Source organism: Aythya fuligula, chromosome 1 (assembly GCF_009819795.1).
Source record: "Aythya fuligula isolate bAytFul2 chromosome 1, bAytFul2.pri, whole genome shotgun sequence".
NCBI lineage: Eukaryota > Metazoa > Chordata > Aves > Anseriformes > Anatidae > Aythya > Aythya fuligula.
Window position 1 is genome coordinate 85666685 of NC_045559.1, and position 19675 is coordinate 85686359.

Below are 19675 nucleotides of genomic sequence, written 5' to 3' on the forward strand. Positions count from 1 at the left end.
CTGCGGCCGGCCCCGCGGAGCCGAGCCCGGGCTGGCGGGGCCGGCTCCGACCCCATGGTGAGAAGCGGGGAGGCGGCGGGCTCGGCCCGGCGGCTGGGGGCGGGGGGGGGGGGGGCGGTGTTTTTGGGGCTGGGGCTGGTCGGGATCGGGGTGGGGGTGATGAGAGGGGTCTTGCTGTCGGCCCTAAGCGCTTAGTGAAGGGGAGTGAGTGGTGTTTAGTGCTGCAGGTGGGGTCTTGGGGGCTCCAAAAGAGCGATCGGGGGGGGGGCTCGTGTGGGTCCCTCGAAGGAGGGTCCAGGTGGGCAGGGGGTGATGGAGAGGTGTTTGTTGGCTTTAGGGGAAAGAGTCTGGGGGAGCTGCGAGGGGTGTTTGGGAAGGGTTGGCTTCTGTGCCCATGCAAACTGTTGCAGCATCGCCCTGGTATGGTTAGAAACCTTGTAGATGCGTGGTTTTTACAGCACCATCATTGTGATGCTCCATTAGCAAAGAAAATATCTCTACGTTCAGTTTCCTGCTAACACCAGCTTGCCTCAAGGAGTTAACAGCAAAGCTCCCTCAGTTTGTGGATTTAACTTTCTTTCCACCCTTTCGCTTAATAGCTAAGGAAGTTCCCAAGGGGCAGGCTGTGGCTGGCTACAAGATCTCAGCTTTCAATACGGAGGATTAGAGAAAAGAAAGGTGAAATTCTGCTATAACAGAAGGATACCATTTTTTTTTTTTAAAGGAAATAAATTCTAGATTCTGTTTTCATTCATTAAATATGTATGCTTAGCCTTTATTGGCAGTACTGGTAGTTATGTGCGATGCTCTTTCTCTGAAGATTATTTTCTCTGCAGCTCTAATCACAGTTCTTTAAGTCTGCTGTTATCTACAAATGCTCTGATTAGTTTTAGAAAGCTGAAAGCATGGCTTATAAATTGCTTTATTCTCCAACTGTTCAACATAGTGAGACTGTTTTACAAAACCTCTTCTAACGCTGAAGTTTATCGCTTCTTCATCCAAGATACTGCAAATAACTGTTCTCGATAAGCATTTTCTTTAAGTATGATAGGTCATGGTTTTGATTTATACGGGTATTTCCTTGTTGTTGTTGTAACAGCTGGATTTCATTTCACAAATACCTTTCTACTTAGTGAGAAAGCAATCTGTTGCTTCAACTCTAAAAGGTTTGCATTTTTCTCTCTGGTTTGAGTTGCCCCGTTCTTCTTTTAAGTGTCAGAAGAAAAAAAAAAGAAGTTGAGAGGTGCTTAATTTGTTTTTGATTACGTGAGCCTAAATCTAAATCGCATGAATGAACTTGAGCTTGGCTGGAGATAGGGCAGTTTGGTTGAATGACTGCCTGCTTGATGCAAGTTTTCTTTTTTTTTTTTGTTTTTTCCAAACACAAAAAACCCACCCTGTTGTTCAGGCAAGTATGTAGGCCAAAAGTCTCCCAGCAGGGTGTATAACTGGCCACCTGGGTTAGTTGTTTTTTGTTGCAGAAGCTGTGTTTGTTTTGTTGTGTGTAGACAGGACCTTGAAAACTTCGTAGAATGACAAAAGAGCTTCCCTCTCACTTCTCTTTAGTTTTTAGTATTTCTATGAGGGATTATAAGAATCAGGTCTTTATACTTTCTTTACTTTTGTTGGAAATACTTTGGCGTACCTATGTGTAGCATGAAGTACATCCGTGATAGTTTCATCTGTGTCCTTAATCTTTTTTCTTTGCATATGTGCAGTGCTGCTGTGTAGAGTAACGATTTCTGGGTAACATTTATTTGCCAGGCAGTGAATTAATGAAGTTATGCATTAAAGGGATCAAGTTCACATGCATTGTAATTCAGATAATCCTTTTAAATGGAAATCATGATGAGGATTCAAAACGTTTGCAGTTCTAAATAATAGCAAAACTCTAGGATCTGATGTTGCTGGGGCACGTGCAGTACAAATCTTCTGTTCCCCTCTCCTGTACCTCAGTCTTCAGTCCTGTGGTTGACTTCCAAACTCCTGCAGCTAATTCTATTCATCAGTGGGATGGGGAGGGGTAAGACCTGCACAACAATGAGGAAGTGAAGGGAAAGGAGCCACGTTTCCCTACTCTGCTTCTGGGTTGTGTTGTTCCCTTCCCTCCTGCTTTGTTCCTGGAAAGAGCTAGGGCCCAGCTGCTGCTTGTGTGAGAAGGAGGGTTGAAGAAGAGGCAGTAGGAGAGGAGGAGCCCCCTGCCTCTCACCTTTAGCTCTCTGGACTGCCCAGCAAGATCAGATGAGGTCAGGCAGAGAGGTTGCTAACTCAGTGGGAGCAATAATGATGTACTTATCCCCCACTGTCTAAAGTTTCACTGGGCTGCTTGTCCCAAAGGCTTGATACTAATCTTGATTCACAGGCGTACCGTGGTAAGTGTTCAGAATTACTGCCCCAAGCAGTTTGCATAAATTTGCTTGGTCGTACCTTGAGCTAGAACTGCTGAAGCAGTTTTAAATTCTTTTCAAATGCTGTTCTAGACCATAACACTTCTGAATGGCACAAATCATAACTCTTACTCTATCTGTCTGAAACAATTTTCTTTCTCCCGTATGAAAATCCATCTGCGAATGGGTTGAAAATCTGCGTTGCTCTCAATTGTGTTCTAACACAAAAGAAGGTCCTGGATTTTTAAGAGCTTATCAAAATCATACCAGGTGCACTGTAACTTGATAGCCATCTCTGTTACTAGGCGCTGGCAATTTGTAATCCTTAATGAGGTAAGACAAAAAAAAAATCCCTTAATGTCTGATGAAACTTCTGCTGAAATGACTTGGCAGTTCTCATGCCAAGGTACTTTGTTGAGAGAGAATGGGATTCTGCTTCTCATTACGCACTTGTAATAAGATGTACAACTTCAAGCTTTGTGTTTTTTATGACTTTTCATAGAAAGTTATGCTTATAATTTTGAGTTTACAAGTATTAGACACTTCTTTCTGGAGCTTCTGTCCTGTACTGTCTGTGGTTGCTACTGTTTAAAAAAAATATATATAATCTAGTGTGAAGTACTTAAAGCTGAAGTAAGAATGTGTGATGATTTAATTTGATGTCTGCCTTGGATGTAGTTAAACTGCTTGGTTTTCTGTGCAGAAAGGTGGGTGAACAATTTGGCCAGAAATGTGTTCAGCTCTTCTGTGAAATGGCATGGGTGTCTGGCATCTGTACTGACTGACTGCCACTCCAGCAAGCCAGCAGCTGCCAGAAGAAGGTAGGGTACTGCTGAATTCAGTCCTAACTTCAGCTCTCCATCATGTGTGAGATCCCTGTATTTGCAGAAATCAGTTTTATGATGTGTATTTTCAGAAAATTCCACAGACCACGGGGGAAAGGTGTTTTAAACTGTGCTGTATTTTTTTTTAAAGATGTTTCTCTGGAAAGCAGTGATAGGGAGTGCCCAGGTCTGATTTCTGCATGCCTGGTACACTTCCATCTCTTTGCCCTCAGTCTTAACAGTGCTGTGTCTTTTGCAGTGAGGTTGTGGCTCAGCTGTAATTGTGTAACAAGGGAGGCCATTCATAAATGTTTCTTGGCCTGGAGAAGTCAGATGGTGTTTCTTAGCCTAAAGCCAGAGTTTGTTACATTTTAGGAAAGAGAGAACTGTACTCGAGCATTGGAATAGCACCCACTCAGTTGGCCTGTGCTTGATGATAATGTTGGGTCATTTGCAGCAAAGGCTTGGGCAATCTCAGAAATCTTAACGTGAAGTTGCAGGCACTGAATGTTTGCCAAGAATTGTGCCTCTGTTTTATAAGTGAACCATGAATGTATTAAAAAAATGTTTGCTTCTCACCAGATGGTCTGGAAATGGTGGAAATAGCTGCATATCCACTGTTTAATATTTGAGATAGGTAGAAAGCACTGAAACAGGAATGATGCTAAAGCCAAGTTACCTATAGGGCTTTGTATTAGGTGAAAATGCGAAGTGAAATGTCTTCTGTCTTTTTGAAATTGTTGCTTCAGGTTTGTCTGCCTGAAGATAATGTGCATAGGTAAGGCAGGATATGTATGCCACGTAGCAGTGATGATCTAGGTGAGCAGGCAAAAAGCATCAGTCAGTAGATTAACTCGGTTGATGAAGCTACACGAGTATAGCTGGGTGCCTGCTGCGGCTGGAGGTACAGGATGGAGAGGACTCTTTCTGGCTACTGGTACAGCCAGTTGGCAATGATATATTTTCCAAATAAATGTGTGTGAGTTCATTAAGAAGCCACATATCTCAAGCAGCACACTGGATCTTTTAAACTGCTGTTAATATTTCACTTCAGCTGAGGAAATGCTGCATGGGTGCGGGTGTCACGGTGTTGGCAGAGGGGAATCGAAAGAGCTGGCTCCTGCGAGAAGAAACCAGGGGCTGTGTGCCCGTGTTGGACACAGCTGGTGCCAGCCAGCTCTGACACAGATCTTTGGCTGGAGTGAAACGGAGTGGGTCAGCCAAGCTGGTGGCACCCTGGGAAAAACACTTCAGAAAAGGCAAAATGCTGTGAGAGGAAGGAGTGGGGGTGTGAGACAGAAATGGGAGGAAGGAGCAGCAGAGGAACTGTTAGGGACTGACCACAGCCCCTGTTCCCTGCACTGCTGGTGGATGGAGGAGCTGGGAACGGAGGAGTGAAGCTGAGCCCTGGAAGAAAGGCATGGGGGGAAAGGTGTTTTAGTTTTTTTCACTGCTTCTCACCATCCTGCTCTAGTTCTAATTGGCAATAACTTAATTTTCTCTAAATGAAGTTTATTTTGCTTACTGACAATTGGTAAGTGGTCTCCCTGTCCTTATTTTGACCCTTGAGCTTTTCCTTTTACTTTCTCCTAATGCTCTGCTGGGAAGGGGAACTGAGGGTGTGCCTGGGTGGGCTTGGGGCAGGCAGCAATGAACAAACCACAACAAATGCTTTTCTAGCTTTGAGCTGGCAGACAACTAGTTTCAGGACTTATTTTTTCACTGAAATGAGTAATCTATCCATTACACTCGTCAGATTAGAGGAAAAGAAAAGCCAGTGGAGGTGAGGAATCCATGTAAGCTGGCAGTCTTTTCTCTCTCTACAAGTTTATTCCTCCCCCTTGTAAACTAGAGATATTTATGCCTTAAATAGAGCTGTTAGTAAAAAACTATGGACCTGTTACAGGATCGTACATGAAGTTTTGCTGTGTTGCTTTAGTGAGTTCCACTGTTTTGCTTAAAAGTCACCTTAGTGACACACACTGTGAGGACAACGCACCCGGTAGCATGTCATTTGGTTACAACCTGGTCATCTGGGCTGTTATCACACAAACCAAACTTGTTTCCTTACGTTACTGATCAAAGAGTTTTGCAGCAGTGGTGGAACTAGAATATGGAGAAAAGTAGGTGGGCAGGTAGAAACTGCAGGTGGGGGCACATTTTCAAGGGTTGCTCTCTGCAAAAAGGTAGTGCAAACCTGTATTTTTGTTGTCTGTTTCCAGTTTGAGGCCACGATTTTTTTTTTATTTATTTATTAATAGATACTGGAATTCAGGACTGGACTTTAAACTGCAATTGTTTAAAAATTGTATTTACAGTGCATTTGGAATATACAGCTAATGAGCCAATGAGCCTCTTCTTTTTCTATTGCAACTGAGTGTTGTGAGCCTTGTCTCTGTGATGTCTTCCTTTTTTTTTTTTTTTTTTTTTGTCAGGCATCTACTCATAATTTAAAGCCCTGGTGAGCTGGAATCGTGTGCTGCATCTGCTTGCCTGCTTGCACTGTAGCTCAGCTGGTGTTTAGGGAACATCATGACTGAGACCAAGTTACGTGGATGTTGGAGATCAAAAGCTTTTATTTGTTTACCAAAGCAATTAGGGCATTTGACATCAACTTCTGTAGTTAACTTTTAACACCTGGCTGTATTCAGACCTCTTCAGTGATGGTAAGCTAAACTAGCTTACGATGTTTGGTGATCTGAGTGCCATTTTAGAATGGGAGTGTGTAAGTTAATCGTTAATTTTCTATGTTCTGTTTTCTCTGCATACATTTCCCTGACTCTTAAACAGTAAGATTAATACCCTAAGTATAATGATGCACAGAGATTAGAAGCTGTGTTTGGATATGCTAGACTTTAGACTTTTAGAAATACTGCTTGCTTCCTGATCTGTCTAAGCCCGTGTTTGCCTGAGAGTTAGTGCTGGCCCAGAGCAGGTGCAGTTTGGGGATGTGCTCCACAGAGTGGGCAGGAAGGTGAGCCAGTAACAGTCAAGATCCAGGGGGGTTTGGTTTTATGTGGTTGGCCAGATAAACCAGACTGTAATCCCCAAAGGATTTTCCAATACGGTAGGTGTCTGTAACAAGTTTTTCCCACAGATTCCTGTGCAGTCCTAATAATAAATAAGGTCTTTGTGTGCCACACATATCACACACACGCATCTTATGTGGCACACATAAGGTCTTTGTGGCACAGAGAAGGCTTCCTGGCAGGGTTTTGTACGTCTACCTGCTTGGAGCAGAGTTGCACAAAGAATTCATACAAGTCTTGAATTACATTTGTCCTCTCTCATCCTGCCTCTAATCCACCCACCTTAGTTCTGAGTACCCAGTGTGTACTCAGGCCTCTCTCATCCTTGGTAAGGTGTTTCGTTGTCAGCAGTTCTTGTCTAGAAGCGTGAGGAAAATCTCACCCTAGCTTAGGTGCAGCTCTCCTGGTGTTTACCAGCTTAACATGTGGCTGCTGGGGAGGCTGGCAACAAAACTCTTCCAAACTGGAGCTTGGACAGCATGACCTTTTAGCCATAATAGTATAGCTAAGCCACTTACTTGTTGATCGGATGGTTTATTATAATAATTACTTATATTGCAGTACTGCTTCTGGCCAGCCACTCTGTCCAGATATGCTGGAGTGCCCCCCGTCCTGGTTCTGCCATGCCTTGGAGCAAGCAGAGAGGCTGCCTGCCTTCCCTCGCTGGGATGGGAGCAGAGGGAAGGATGTGTGGGACGGTGCTACAGAGCCTTTTTAGGGCTGGTGAAAGGCTGGATGTGCTGGAGTTGGTTTTTTTTTTAAAGTCATTCTGCAAGTTTTGAGCTCACTCTTTCCTGCAGTGTGAGAGAGGTAACAGAGGGCTCTTTATGGTGTGGAGTTTCCTGGCTGAAAAGCGCCTGCCGCTTGCTCTCTGTGCTTTTTGCAGTGACTGCTTTGCAGGAAGGTGGGATGTGGCGGCAGCAGCAACAGTGAGTGGTTTAATATGCTTGTTTTCTTTGGCTTGAAGTCCGGAAAGAGGGGTGGAAAAGGTGTTTGTGTGAGGATTGTGGGGTTTGTTAAATGGCCCGTGACTTCTCTGCTACTCAGTGCAGTCAGTGATTCTTTAATAAGAAGATGTAACAGTGTTGTTTAAGGGATAAAAAAAAGTGTTGTTTAAGGGATATTAAAATCCATTACTGTAATGCTTGACAGCTGAAGATGAAGAAATGCCTGCAAAAGGAACAACTTTAAACTCAAAACTCAACAGCTCGAACTGTTTAGCATAGGGAAGCTGATGCTGTATAGTGATCCTTCTGTCTTAGCACCTGTAAAGAATTTAATTATTTCTAGGAGGGTTTAAGGAAGAAACTTCCTATGCTTACCTATTGACACTTCTGATTTTTGCCTGGATAAAATACTAAATAAGTCTGCATAGTACTGAGCTGATAATCGCTGTTTCAACAAACTCTTTTATGACTCATTTTCTGCTTTCACTTAAGAGGGTTTTTCAAGTTAGATAGAGGTGAATCCTTTTTGCGGCTGTACCTGATGTGTCTGGAATCTGTGCGTTTCACCCAGTTAGAGAAGGCTGCAGGGGCTTCTGGAAAAATTGCGTGACAAGAAACGTCTCCTTTCCAGGCAGTGTGAAACAGGAAGAGTCAGAAGGTTAGATTGCATACGTTCCAAAAATCATCTATTAAATGCATCATGCATCAAACAAAAATCTCTCTGGAGCTGTTCCACAGGTGTTCTCTGCAGGGTGAATTGTTTTTAATACAGGCATGTGAGAAAGAGAACTGAGGCAACAAGTGGTTTCTCACTGATAACTTATCAAACAAGTTTAACAGTAAAAATTACGATGTGAATCTAGGTCTTAGTTTAATTGTCATCATGAAAACCTTTATCTTAAAAACATGTAGGTAGAAAACAAGTGTTTGAAATTAATGAGGTTTTTATCAATTCCAGTTGCATATCAAAGTTTGTTTTCCTTCACTAACATAGAGATTAGGGCTACCGCTAATCTACCTGCTGATACTCTCGTCCACCCAGGATTTTTGTCCAGATTAAAAAATGGCTTTTAGCCTAGGGCTCCTGGATAGCCTAGGTTTGGTTTGGTTATGCTTCACTGAAATATGTTATTTCACAGGAAGAGTTGCACTTTAGGTTTCTGCGAAGGTTTCTTGGGTACCTTTGAAGGTCAGACATAGCTAGAGGCAGGTTTGAGGGCTATGAGAAGAGTGCAGTTATGCCCCTTAAGTGTTCCCACCCTTATTGAGGGATAGTCACCCTGAGTCACTGAGTGTAGAAGAGGAAAGAACCAGTTTCCAGCATCTTGGAGATTATAGCAAGATACGTTTAATCAATAAATTTTAGAATTGAGATTTTGTTTCTGTTTGCATGTGATATAACATCTGACTGGGTAATTTCACCCCTGTTATCTGCTGTAATTTGCTTACCTTTGGCCTTACTTGGTGATGGTTTAATTTTATCTATTAGGAAGTTAGGAAGTGCAATTCATCTGCTGTGTTATTTCTTGTGGGTTGTAAAGGGACTGTTAGACTTCAAGGCTGGATTCCATGTAATTATTCCAGTTGGTATTTTATTAAGGCTATTCTAATTGTTATGGCTCTAGTATTTATGCTGCTGCTTGAAGTGTGACTTTAACACTACGCCCTGGGACTAACTTTTTTTTCTTGAAGGCCAACACTAGTGATCTCAAGTCTGGGTTAGCTGCCCTAGCATCCCAGGCACACCAGTCTTTCAATGGTGAAAACTCACTTTTTCAAACCAAAAAGTTGTTAGATTAAGTAGCACAGAACATGAAGAGTCCTTAGCCTGAAATGGTAAAATGACACACTCCAGTGAGGTAATGGTCAAATTTTCCTTTCATTCATCTGATGAAGGTTAAGTATTAATAAAATCTTGTCTTACTTATCCTTTCATTTTCTATTACTGTCATCTTCTGTTCAGGAGTCCTTAGTGGAGGCCATAAAACACCATCTCTTGATCGTGTTACGCGGCTGATTTCATTCACGAGGGTGCAGTTTGAGATGTATCCAAGGGATCTGTTCCATGACGGCCCCCTTGGCAACACAACCTGAGATGTGGGTGACACCAGAGGGGCTTGGTGTGTTGACTCTAAGAGAAACACCACAGAGGGTGGAGCGGAAACACCATGGCCAGGCTCTGTGCTATCGCCTCAGGGATGGGGAACTTGGCGGTACTGTGGAACTAATAAACTGCATAGCCAGCCCTGAGCCAAACTGATAACCAAATCCTGTCCTCTGGGTGAACTCTCCTCGTTATAATCTCACTGTAGTGCCAACTCTCCTCATTATAATGCCAAAGCACACCTCCATCCCAAAAGGCACCTCCCTCCCTGGCCTGACCACCCCTCGCTGTGTGTGTGCTCTGAACGTCTCCAGGCCTATACCCTTAAAGCAGAAGTGAGGAAGTTTTATACCGATCACAATGAATGTACGCATGACTAAAATCACTCGAGCTCCACCTAAAACTGAGAAAATAAAGCCTCTCGAGAGGAAGACTGGTATGGACGATACCATCACAAACAAGTCAGGAGGTCACACAATGTTTCAGAAGCTAACTCATGTGCGGTTGGCTGTATCAGTTTTGGTATCTGCGTGTACTTTGCAGGCAGTGAGCGCATTTATCACCAGCAGTCCAAGAGAACCTGCACTCCTTTTGCCCCAATACACTGCCCCAGTTATTAATTTACTAGACTGAAGGTGTGTTGTGCTGTTTGTGCATCTGGGATCGTGGTAATGCAATATATTGAATGCAACCAAGTGAGTGCCGAATTGGGCCTCACTCGGAATCCATGCCCGGCCGCCCTCAGCCCCTCTGATATTTAAGGGTGAGCTGGAACTGAAGGGGCTTTAGGTCCTGCCAGACCTCATAGAAAACATCAAAAATAACAACCTTTGGGTTTATGAAACAAAAATGCGCTTCTGCATGTGTTGTGATGAGTTGAAAATGCCTAATTGTTTGTGATGGTGCGTGCATATTTCTGCCACTCTGTAGAAGTGCTCCAGTGTGTTTTAAGCAAGATTGGCATTCAGTTAGTGCCACAGAACTCAGTGAAGAGGTAGCTTTGGTTATCATAAAAATAATTCTGATTCTATGACTATTGTGAACTTTTAATAATACCTGTTTGCAGAGGAAACTCATAAAACTGACAAAAATCTGTATGTGTGAGCTTCCACCTAGCTGAATAGTAGGGGAAGAGAGTAGAAATAAGGTTGGTGTGGTAGGGTCAGAGTTTTTCATAACTTATCCTTGTATCTTAGCAATTTTACATCTAAATGCTATTCATGATATAAAAAATAAAATCGAGCAATGTATTCTTCTGACTGATACTTCTGATATGCCTCCCAATGTTTTTTCTTCCATCCAGGTGTTTTTTCCCTTCGATTTTTTTTTGTTTGTTTATTTATGTGGACAAAAATAAATTATTATGAGGGAAGGCCCATTTGTGCTAGGCTGTGCATCAGAGTTAAGTGGCTATCAACTCTTTTTAAAAGAAGAATGTAGTCCACTTCTGAAAGACTGAATTTAAGAAATAGGTTTTGATCAAACACTTACTGGTAGTCATTCCTGCGTTTTACGTTTGGTATCTTAACTTGATGTCGTCTGTCTGAGCTGAGGTTGGTCTAGAATGTGTTTGGATTGGGTAGGGGAGAAGCAAATCCCCCTTACAGGTGCTGATACCTTTGGTTTACTGAGAAGGGATTACCACCATTAGGAAGAGTGCTTCAGCTGCAAAATGGTGCACGGTAACAGTGGGGTTGTAAAAGGCAGTAATCTAGATCACTCCCCAGAAGCTTGCAAGTGGAGTTTACATAAGCAAAATATGTAATTTGCAATGATTCGTAACTCCAGGCTAATATTGCCCGCGTTGTCCATAGGGTTCTCTGTTCTCAGGTCATTTGTATGTAGGTTATCACTGATGCCCCTCCTGTATGGGGCTGCTGCAGGGTGTAAGCTGGCAGAGGAAGGAGGGGTGCACGTCCTCACTTTGATTTGCATCCCTGTTGTTTTGGCGTTGATACACACTGGGGTAACAGGGTACAGCGTTTTGGGCTGTTACTTCTTCAGTCAGCGCAGCTGTGAATCGGAGTCCAGAGGGACCACGCTGAAATCGCTTCTGTCACGCAGCAGCCTTTTCCTGGTATGACAGCTAATTAGGAAATGATGATGGGCTGAAAGGAACGCGCTGATGTTTCAGCAAGCAGTATTCAAAAACAAACATTATCCTGTTTAATGCTCATTAGTCAAGCTTGAAAATGGAATTATTTAACTCCAAGTGTATCAGTATTTCTGCTGTTACCTCCCAGGGCATCAGGGCTGCTAATTCTGTTATTATGGCATGTCTGCCAGCAAGGCTCAGAGAAATGTAGGAAGTAAAACTCATCGCTGAAGTAAAATGCATACATTGAAAATCTCAGCATCTTTGTCTTTCATTGTTTTCCTGTATTTTTTCCATTTAATGTCATTCCAGTCACTCTTATTTTGTTGTTTTATGCCTCGCTCCCTTTAGTATTTCATACATGGTAGTTTAATCTGCAGCTTGTTCTAGTTTGGGTGTTTTCCCCCCCAACTCCTGTTACAGAGAGTGATTGAATTGAGGTTCTAGAGTCATGGGGACACTTAACTGATTTTAATCCATGTTCTGTTTAAGCCCGTATCAAACTTCAATTCATTTTTCTTCATTTGTAAAGCAGCAACTGCTTTCTTACAAAATATCCTGGGCAAACTGTAATATTCTGCTTGCTAGAAAGCAAATTTCCTCTTCCCCTGTGTTTTTTTTTTCTCTTCTTGAGATGTTCCTCTTCCCTCTTTGATATGAAAAAAGCAACAGGCATGGTCTGCTTGCACCCATCTTCATGCATTCCAACTATTGTGGTTTGTACATTATTTTGATATTTTAGCTGTAGCCTACATGTCTGAGGAAAAGAACAAAGAATGTCAGAATAAATGGTGTCGATTACTGACAGCAACTGCAGCAATACCTTAAAGGTATTACAAAATGGTGTTTGGGGCTTGTGGAGATTCTTATTTTTAATTTTTGTCACCATGTGTTTAACTGGTGTACAGATTTGAGTATTGAGTTTCTTGCACATTACAGGCCTGTAGAACAACAAATTCCACCAAATACTTTTCTATTTTGTGTAAAGGTGAAGAAGGAATGGTGTGCTTGCAGAGTCACACAGTAATTAGAAAACCCTACCTGTTGTAAGATAATACCTTCAGGTTCAGATGGGACACGTGAGGAGCATCTGAAAGGAGGGCAGGAGGTGACAGCCTGGCAGCACGCAGGATGAGAGCCAGGTTAGGCAGCCTTTGGAGGAACACAGCGAGGGAAGACGAGCAGCTCATCCACCTGAGTGGTCAGGATGGCCCAGTTTTGGGGAAGATGCAGCAGGGTTGTTACCAAAATGCTGCATCAAAGCTTTGCAGGGGTTAGAAAGAACAGTAGGACTTCTGAAAATACCACAGCCTTGGTCTATTGTTTTTTTTTAGGAATATATATTTGTAGGTCTCCAGTGAGCCTAGTAATCTTAACATGGGAAAATAATGGAGTGAGGGGTCTATTTTTGTCTTTAAAATGTGGAGAACCACCACACTGTAATAAGGTGGTGAAGCTTCTACAGAGCAGATGTCAGGTGCCACCCTTGAGGGACGGAAGCTGGAGAATCCCTGTGCCTCGCTGACCTCACCCTTTTTCTTTCTTGATTAATGACTTCTATTCTGGGTGTTACAGAGGCTGTATTTGAGCAGTTGTTCACAAAACTCGGAGCCAGTAGGAAGATCACCAGGTCTGTTGCAAGCTGGCATCCTTCAGTGGGAAGCACTGTGTCATATCAGCATGCAGCTTAAATCTGCTGATTCTCTTGTGTTTTTTTCCTTTATTTCTAACTGTATATAGCTATGCTGAACTGCATAGACTTGCTAATTCTGTAGGTCGGTTCAATGCTAGGTGTTACTCTGAAGCTGCTCTTTTCTGTTCTGACAACAGAGCTAGTGGATAACAAGAGGAGGAAAACTGGGTCTGTTCATTCTCAGATTTCCTTGGGGAGTAGTAGGGACCCACGCTGTCAATACCTTACAGGCTGTTCTGATGATTTCCCATGAGGAAAACTGGGGGAAAGGATGTAAATGAGAGCACTAAGTTAATCTGTCTAAATCTCAAAACAATGAGGCAGAGACCTAGGCGGTCCTTGGTGTCATTTATCAAGGAATACAAACAATTCACTGAAAATGTGGTCTCAAAGGATAGGAGACAAGGAGGCAAGGAGGAAGAACGATTCAAGCTTTCGTTCCTGTTTTTTGGTGATACTTGGTGTCCTCGTGATACTGAAGATCAGGAAAAAAATCAACAGCCATGCCTAAACCAGGTTATTAGCAAAAAGCGTATGCTTTTTCCCTTTAACTTCTTCCTTTAATTTCTTATATATATATATTTTTTTTTCTTGTAACCAATACCATTTTCTCCCACATAGCCTGTCTTTTTTGCTCTCTTGTTTGCCTGTTGCTGAAGTACCTGTGGAGTTTCCTCACTTTCAGTGGTAAGGTCACTGAATTTTCCTGCCTCTTCCTTAAAGAAGCATGAGTGATGCATGTGCCTGGAAGGAGGTTAAACTCTCTGCAATGTGCCTCCTGGGCACTATCGAGACTGCTCATTCCCAGCAAACCCTGAGGAGCTCAGCAGCGTGTAGAGGGATTCATCTCCTCAGTCCGAGGTTTGGCTCCCTTATACATCCACATGAATCAGCAAACTTCTGCAGAAAACACCAGGGCTAAACTAATAGGAATGTTACTGTATTCCTTCTGCCTGTGATGCCTCTCTGGGGTCCCTTCTGTATTTTGAAAGCCAGTGCAAAATAACCCTCTGTGGTTTCCGTGCTGCTGCTGTTTTTGATCTAGCCTCTTTCATATGCATGGTCTTTAATCAGTGCCTTTGTTTCACTTAGCCTCCGTCTCTGTTCTTTTCACACGTAGCAATTTTCTTGTGTTTTCCATATCAAAGTTTTTCTTTTATTAAAATTTCATTCTTTCTCTGCTGTGCTCTGCCAGACAGAAGGATTAGCGCCGTAACTTTATAGCGTGATGGCAGCGAAAGCTGGGCTCTTAAAAAGGTCAGGAGACAGAATAAAGAATTGGATCCTTACAGACCTAACACTGAAGAACTGAACCTTTCCCTTGAAAAGCAGGAAGATTTGCATCGGTCTCATTTATTTCTCATTGTAGTAGAAGGATGAGTGAGAAGATGGTTGCAGATGTAGAAGGCAGCAGATATGGAGGACGGATCTCTGATGCCAATTTAGTGTTGTGTTACATTGCGTTGCACATGGTAGTGCAACACAGATGATATAGGTGAAGAGTTTAACTGTTTTCTTCTGGAAGTTATCTTGTTTTTCATTTTGGTGGGGAGAGCCAGCTGTATTCACGGCCAGCAGAATCCCTTGTCTTGCAGCTGTTGTGAGTTCTGATAGAAATAAAAGTAATAAAACCTGTGTACTGCCAAGAAGTGTACGCAGACATAACATGGGGTAGAGGTTGCACTTTCTGATCTTCAGAAAAGAAAACAAGCCACAAAACAACACACAAAAACAACAAAAGACTGACTTGGAGGGGGGAACAAAGCAGGGAAGTGATTTGCCTAAAGTCACGCAGCTGGTTGCAGCTGAGCTAGGACCAAAGCTTAGTTTCTGATCAATAGTTCATACTTGCTGTGCCTTTCATATTTTGGTGGTTTCATATTTGGTTCCTATTTCTGATCTCCCATGGCTTGCCGTGAACTCTTCTCATAAAGTTCAAAGGTGCAGCAGCGGAGGGCAATAGAAACTAACTTTTCCCTTCCTTTTTTTTTTTCCAGGTACGTCATATTTTCTGACACTTGAAGAACAAACACCACTGCAGCTCCGTGAATTGCAAAACCGCAGAAAGTGTGGCAACCCTCCCTACCTCCAGCTTCCTTTCTTTACTGTGATCTTCTTCGTGGGACCTTTGGTTTCATCCCCACTGGGTGCACAGCGAGAGTGGCCTGCCAGAGCGGAGGAAGCAGTTTGCAGGTCAGGGAGAGCCATGGCCTTGAACCTGTATATCTTTCACGTCTTCTATAAATTCAAAGTGCTGCTGCTTGTCACGCTGTGTCTGATGTTGCTATGGGCCACGTTCAGTTACTTTGTGGACTCTGGACAGTCAATGCCTAGACCTAAGAACGTGGTGGAGGATTTCAGAAAGGCAACCAGCCTGCAGGAGGAAGGCAACAGTTGGAAGGACGAGAAGACGAAATTAACTGCAGCAGTTCCTGCCACAACATCACCTCAGGGTCGCTGTCCAGCTCTGTCTCCATACCTGCGTAAGTGATGTGGCTTTCCTCTCCTCGGATTTACTTTTCCTCCTTGCTGTTCTAGTTATACACTTCTGTGAAATAAATACCATGCAACCAGGTTCAGTAAGTGCTTCTTGGTGAGTGGCTGTGCTGTGTCTGGCTGGGATAGCAGCCCCACTGGTGCCGTGCTTTGCATTTGTAGGTAAAATGGCACTGAGAACAGATTTGACTACAGCTGAGACGAAGCTGTATTCTTCCCTCCTCCCTGTAGTCCAAAAGCTTGCTGTCTAACAATTTATAGCATCAAGCTTGCAATACTTTTGCTCATGCTTTATGCAGAGACGAATTCTCACAGCCACAGTCCTGTGTCTCTCTCCATTTTGCCCTCCTTTGCCCTGGCAGCTGTTTCTGGCCAACCTTCCTGCAGCAGGGTGGAACTCCTCTTGGAATTTGTATGATCAGTGCTCTGTAATCATCTTAAGTAAATGCTCAGTACCCTCTCCTTCCACTGCCCCTGTAATATCCTTCTAGCACTGCTTTTCCCTCAGAAAGCTAGGGAAAACAATTGTAGGCTTGAATCTGGGTTTCTTATGCCATTTATGGGGTGCCTCATTAGCTGACTGGACTAGCCACAGACAAATCAGAAAAAAAATCTTGTGCTTTTCCTACAGGAGGTGCCAGCAAACTGACCTTCAAACCCTCTCTCACCCTAGAAGAAGTGCAAAAGGAGAACCCTCAGGTGGCCAGGGGCCGGTATCATCCCACCGAGTGTTCAGCGCTGCAGCGCGTGGCCATCCTCATCCCGCACCGCAACCGGGAGAGGCACCTGCTGTACCTCCTGGAGCACCTCCACCCCTTCCTGCAGAGGCAGCAGCTGGACTACGGCATCTACGTTATTCACCAGGTGAGGCAGCTCTGCAGAGCTTTGCTCGGGTGGGGAGGATGCTGCTGCTGCCACCTCTGCTGCTCCTCTGCTCCTCAGCCTGCCCGGAGCACTTCTGCTCACTGAGGGACACAGCAGCGCTTGCAGCCACTGCTGCAGGAGCTCAGCTGTTGGTAGCAAAGCTGGGAAGAATTAACAAAGGGTGTCTTAGTCAGAGAAACAGGCACTAGTTAAAATAACTTACTATTTCTGAGTTACTGCTTAAGGTAAGCATCTCCTGCATTACATCAGAAGCGTACAACTCACTTCTCTTGCAGTATACATGCATGCAGCGAGGCTGACATGCTTTTTTGTCTTTAACTTTGGGGTTGTTTTTATCAAAGGCTTCAGTTTGTAGCTAGGTCTTCTCTCCCATCTTGCTGTCATGCTTAGTAAGCTCCACTTATCATGTGGTCATACTTCTGTCTCAAAACTAACCACATCAGCTACAGCTTGTAGGTGATTTACTTTGCACAGCAAGGGCTGTGGGAAGAAATAGCCGTGGTGGAGCATTTGGTTCCATAGAGGTTTAGTAATCTCCTATTTTATATTCTTTTAAGCTCTGTGGAGTCAGTGGCTAACATCTGAGCGTACTGACGTGTGCTGCATTGTCTTTTTTTATGTGCTTACATTCTGATCACATGAGATAAAAGCAGTGCAGATTTCTCTTGTGTAATGTGTCGCCCTTTTCTTGAACTTTTGTTTTATTTGCTTTATCTTACTGTCATTTATGTATGTGCTCTGCTTTGATTCTAAACAGAGATTTCAGACAGCAGGAAGAAAAAAAAAAGGTGATTATTACAGCTTCTCTTCCCCTCTATTTGAAGAGGATGGAGTCAAGCAGAGGCAGCACAACTTAGGTGACAGCTTACAATTTTGCTCAATGGCAGCTGGAATTCAGTTAGAATATGCAGTTCCTGCATTGTTCTGAGTCACCATGAGGCCTGTGGAGTGGAAAAGCGAGGCTTTTTCTGCAGTAGTATATACAGTAATTGGACAAATAATGCCTCACTCCAGCTCGCAAGCAGTGGTTAGCAAAAAATCATCGTGAGAGTGGGCATATACCTTATTTATTGAAATACGTGATGTGGGGACTGGCAGTTGTGTTAGCAGAAAGTATTAGAAGAGTCTGCAGGTTGCGTCTGATGTGAGCAGCAGAGCTGAGTCTGGACTTGTTCTATCCAAGTTTTTACTTGGAAGATTGGGAACTCTTGCTTAGCCTTTCAGTGTGGCTAGGCACACCCAAACACTGAGGTGAGGCTAACTAAAAAACTCTTTGTTGGCAAATCTGTCTTCACTCTCCATTTGTGATGTCATTAGTTGCTTTAAGTATATTTGGGGAAAGAAATGGAGGAAAAACATGCTTTAACTACAAAAATACACAGAGCTTGCTTTGCAGGAAGATTAATAAATGGGCCTTCTGTATTTTTCTCCTCTTTGTGGGCTGCTTCTAACATTTCAAAATCATGTTTTGCTGCACAGACGTGTGTGTACACGAGTGCAGTACTGAAAAAAAACCTTGTAATCTCTAAAGGGTGAATAACTTCTTTCCCAACAGAATTTTGTCATGTCAATGTTGTGTTGAAAGTCAGGAGGAGAAGTCTGTCTTCTGTAGCAGATGAGAGGAGACTTTGCTGTTTGTTCAGCACTGAAATGGCTCTTCCTGGAGGGCAGTTTTACTGCTGTTTGGCTGCCTTTGTGCAGGCTGAGGCTGTGCTGGCTGCCTGTACTGCTGAGGGGGACACAGCCAGCCACTGGTAGATGCTGCTACTGGGTTTGATACACAAGTGGAGTTCTCTGTATGTGCTTCACCAGTTACCTGAGTTGTTCTGTTTTTCACCCCATAACCTATGTTTTCAGTGTTAGGAGGAGGTTTTCTGACACATTTCTTCTTAACGTCCTGTATACAAAAACACTCAGGACTTTAAAATCATAGATTTTTGGGTATGTATTATTTCAGTATCTATTTTTTTTTTTTCTTGGAAAACATGCTTCTTCCCTTACTCAGAATGGAAGTAATTGATTATCTCTCCTTTTTCAGAACAGGCCATATTTCCCAAAGGGTACATGTAGTGAGCCATAAAGCTCCTAAGTCACCTTTGTGTAGGAGCAGATGGTTGGTGGTAATGGTGAGCAAATTCCTTCTTTGAAGCAAAGCATTACTTAGTGGAAGGATGAAACATGCTATGTATACAACTGCTTTTCCCTGCAGCTACCCATCCTTCCATTTGGGGAGGCTGGCTTCTTTCTGATTTTTCTGTGGAGCCTCTTTCTGTCCAGGTACCTTCTAGCAAACAAGCCCTTTATCTTGGAAGATTACTTTTTTTTTTTTTTTTTTTTAAACTATATCGAGTACGTCAGGTTGCCAGGTCTAGAAAACGAATGACCTTCTGGTTTCTGGAAGCACGAAGCTGGGCCTTTTGGCTCGTGGTTAGAATTTGAAGCAATTTACCACCTTGTCCTCAGGAGCAGAAGGTGTTCTACAGGCTAGCTTGTGTGTACAGTCCAGATAAAAAATAAATAGCAAGATAAGCACCCTTGTTGCCTCTGAATCAGTGGTGTCGTGGTAAGCTTACCAAAGTGCCAGGTGTGTGTGTACACGTGTGTGTGTGTGTGTGTATATATAAAAGGTGGAAAATGGTACTTTTTAAAAGTGAAGATGTACTAACTTGATGTAAAAGCAAACAATGAAGATTAGTAAATAAAAATAAATAAATAAATAAAAATGAAGCTCCATTCTAAGAAGAATCCCTGTGCAGCATAATAATTCAGTTACAGGAAGGAGGTAAGGAAGAGACCTGCATTTTATTTCCCACTCTGCCACCTACTGTGTGGTTTAGGGAAATACAGTGTACTTCTTAAACACTGCTGTCCTCTGAAGTGAGCGGCAAGCATAAATCACCTGTGTCGTGTGCTCTGACATCTGTAAACTAGTAACTATGGGATTAATTTTTTAAGCTTTCATAAGCCTTGCTGACATAGTTGCATGGATTGCCAGTTTCTAGACTGTTTACTGATACCTCTTTTGTTAATGTGGCTTGATGGAGTGATGGGAACAGCAATTGTAGTAGAATTGCACTGCAGCATGCATATTTCTCTGGTGGCCTCATAGCCTTAGGCTTTCCTGCCCCTACCTGTGTTCACTCATGACAAGTAGAGGCCACAGAAACACGAAACACTGCATCGGTGGTTATTTTCATGCTGTATCTCATGTTATG

General features: G+C 43.1%; 1 protein-coding gene across 4 annotated transcripts in view; it reads left to right on the forward strand.

Annotated features, from left to right (window-relative positions):
* Positions 1-19675, forward strand: part of B4GALT4 (beta-1,4-galactosyltransferase 4) — a 25409-nt gene continuing 5734 nt past the window's right edge. Inside the window, exons 1-3 of one of the 4 annotated variants that reach the window (XM_032199907.1) lie at positions 1-57; positions 15077-15562; positions 16207-16439. In XM_032199907.1, coding sequence (XP_032055798.1) covers positions 15286-15562; positions 16207-16439 — 510 coding nt within the window. In that variant the 5' untranslated portion in view covers positions 1-57; positions 15077-15285. Of the gene's footprint in view, positions 58-4604; positions 4746-14271; positions 14575-15076; positions 15563-16206; positions 16440-19675 lie in introns of those variants that run through there. The other 3 variants (XM_032199930.1, XM_032199922.1, XM_032199914.1) reach the window with 3 other exon arrangements.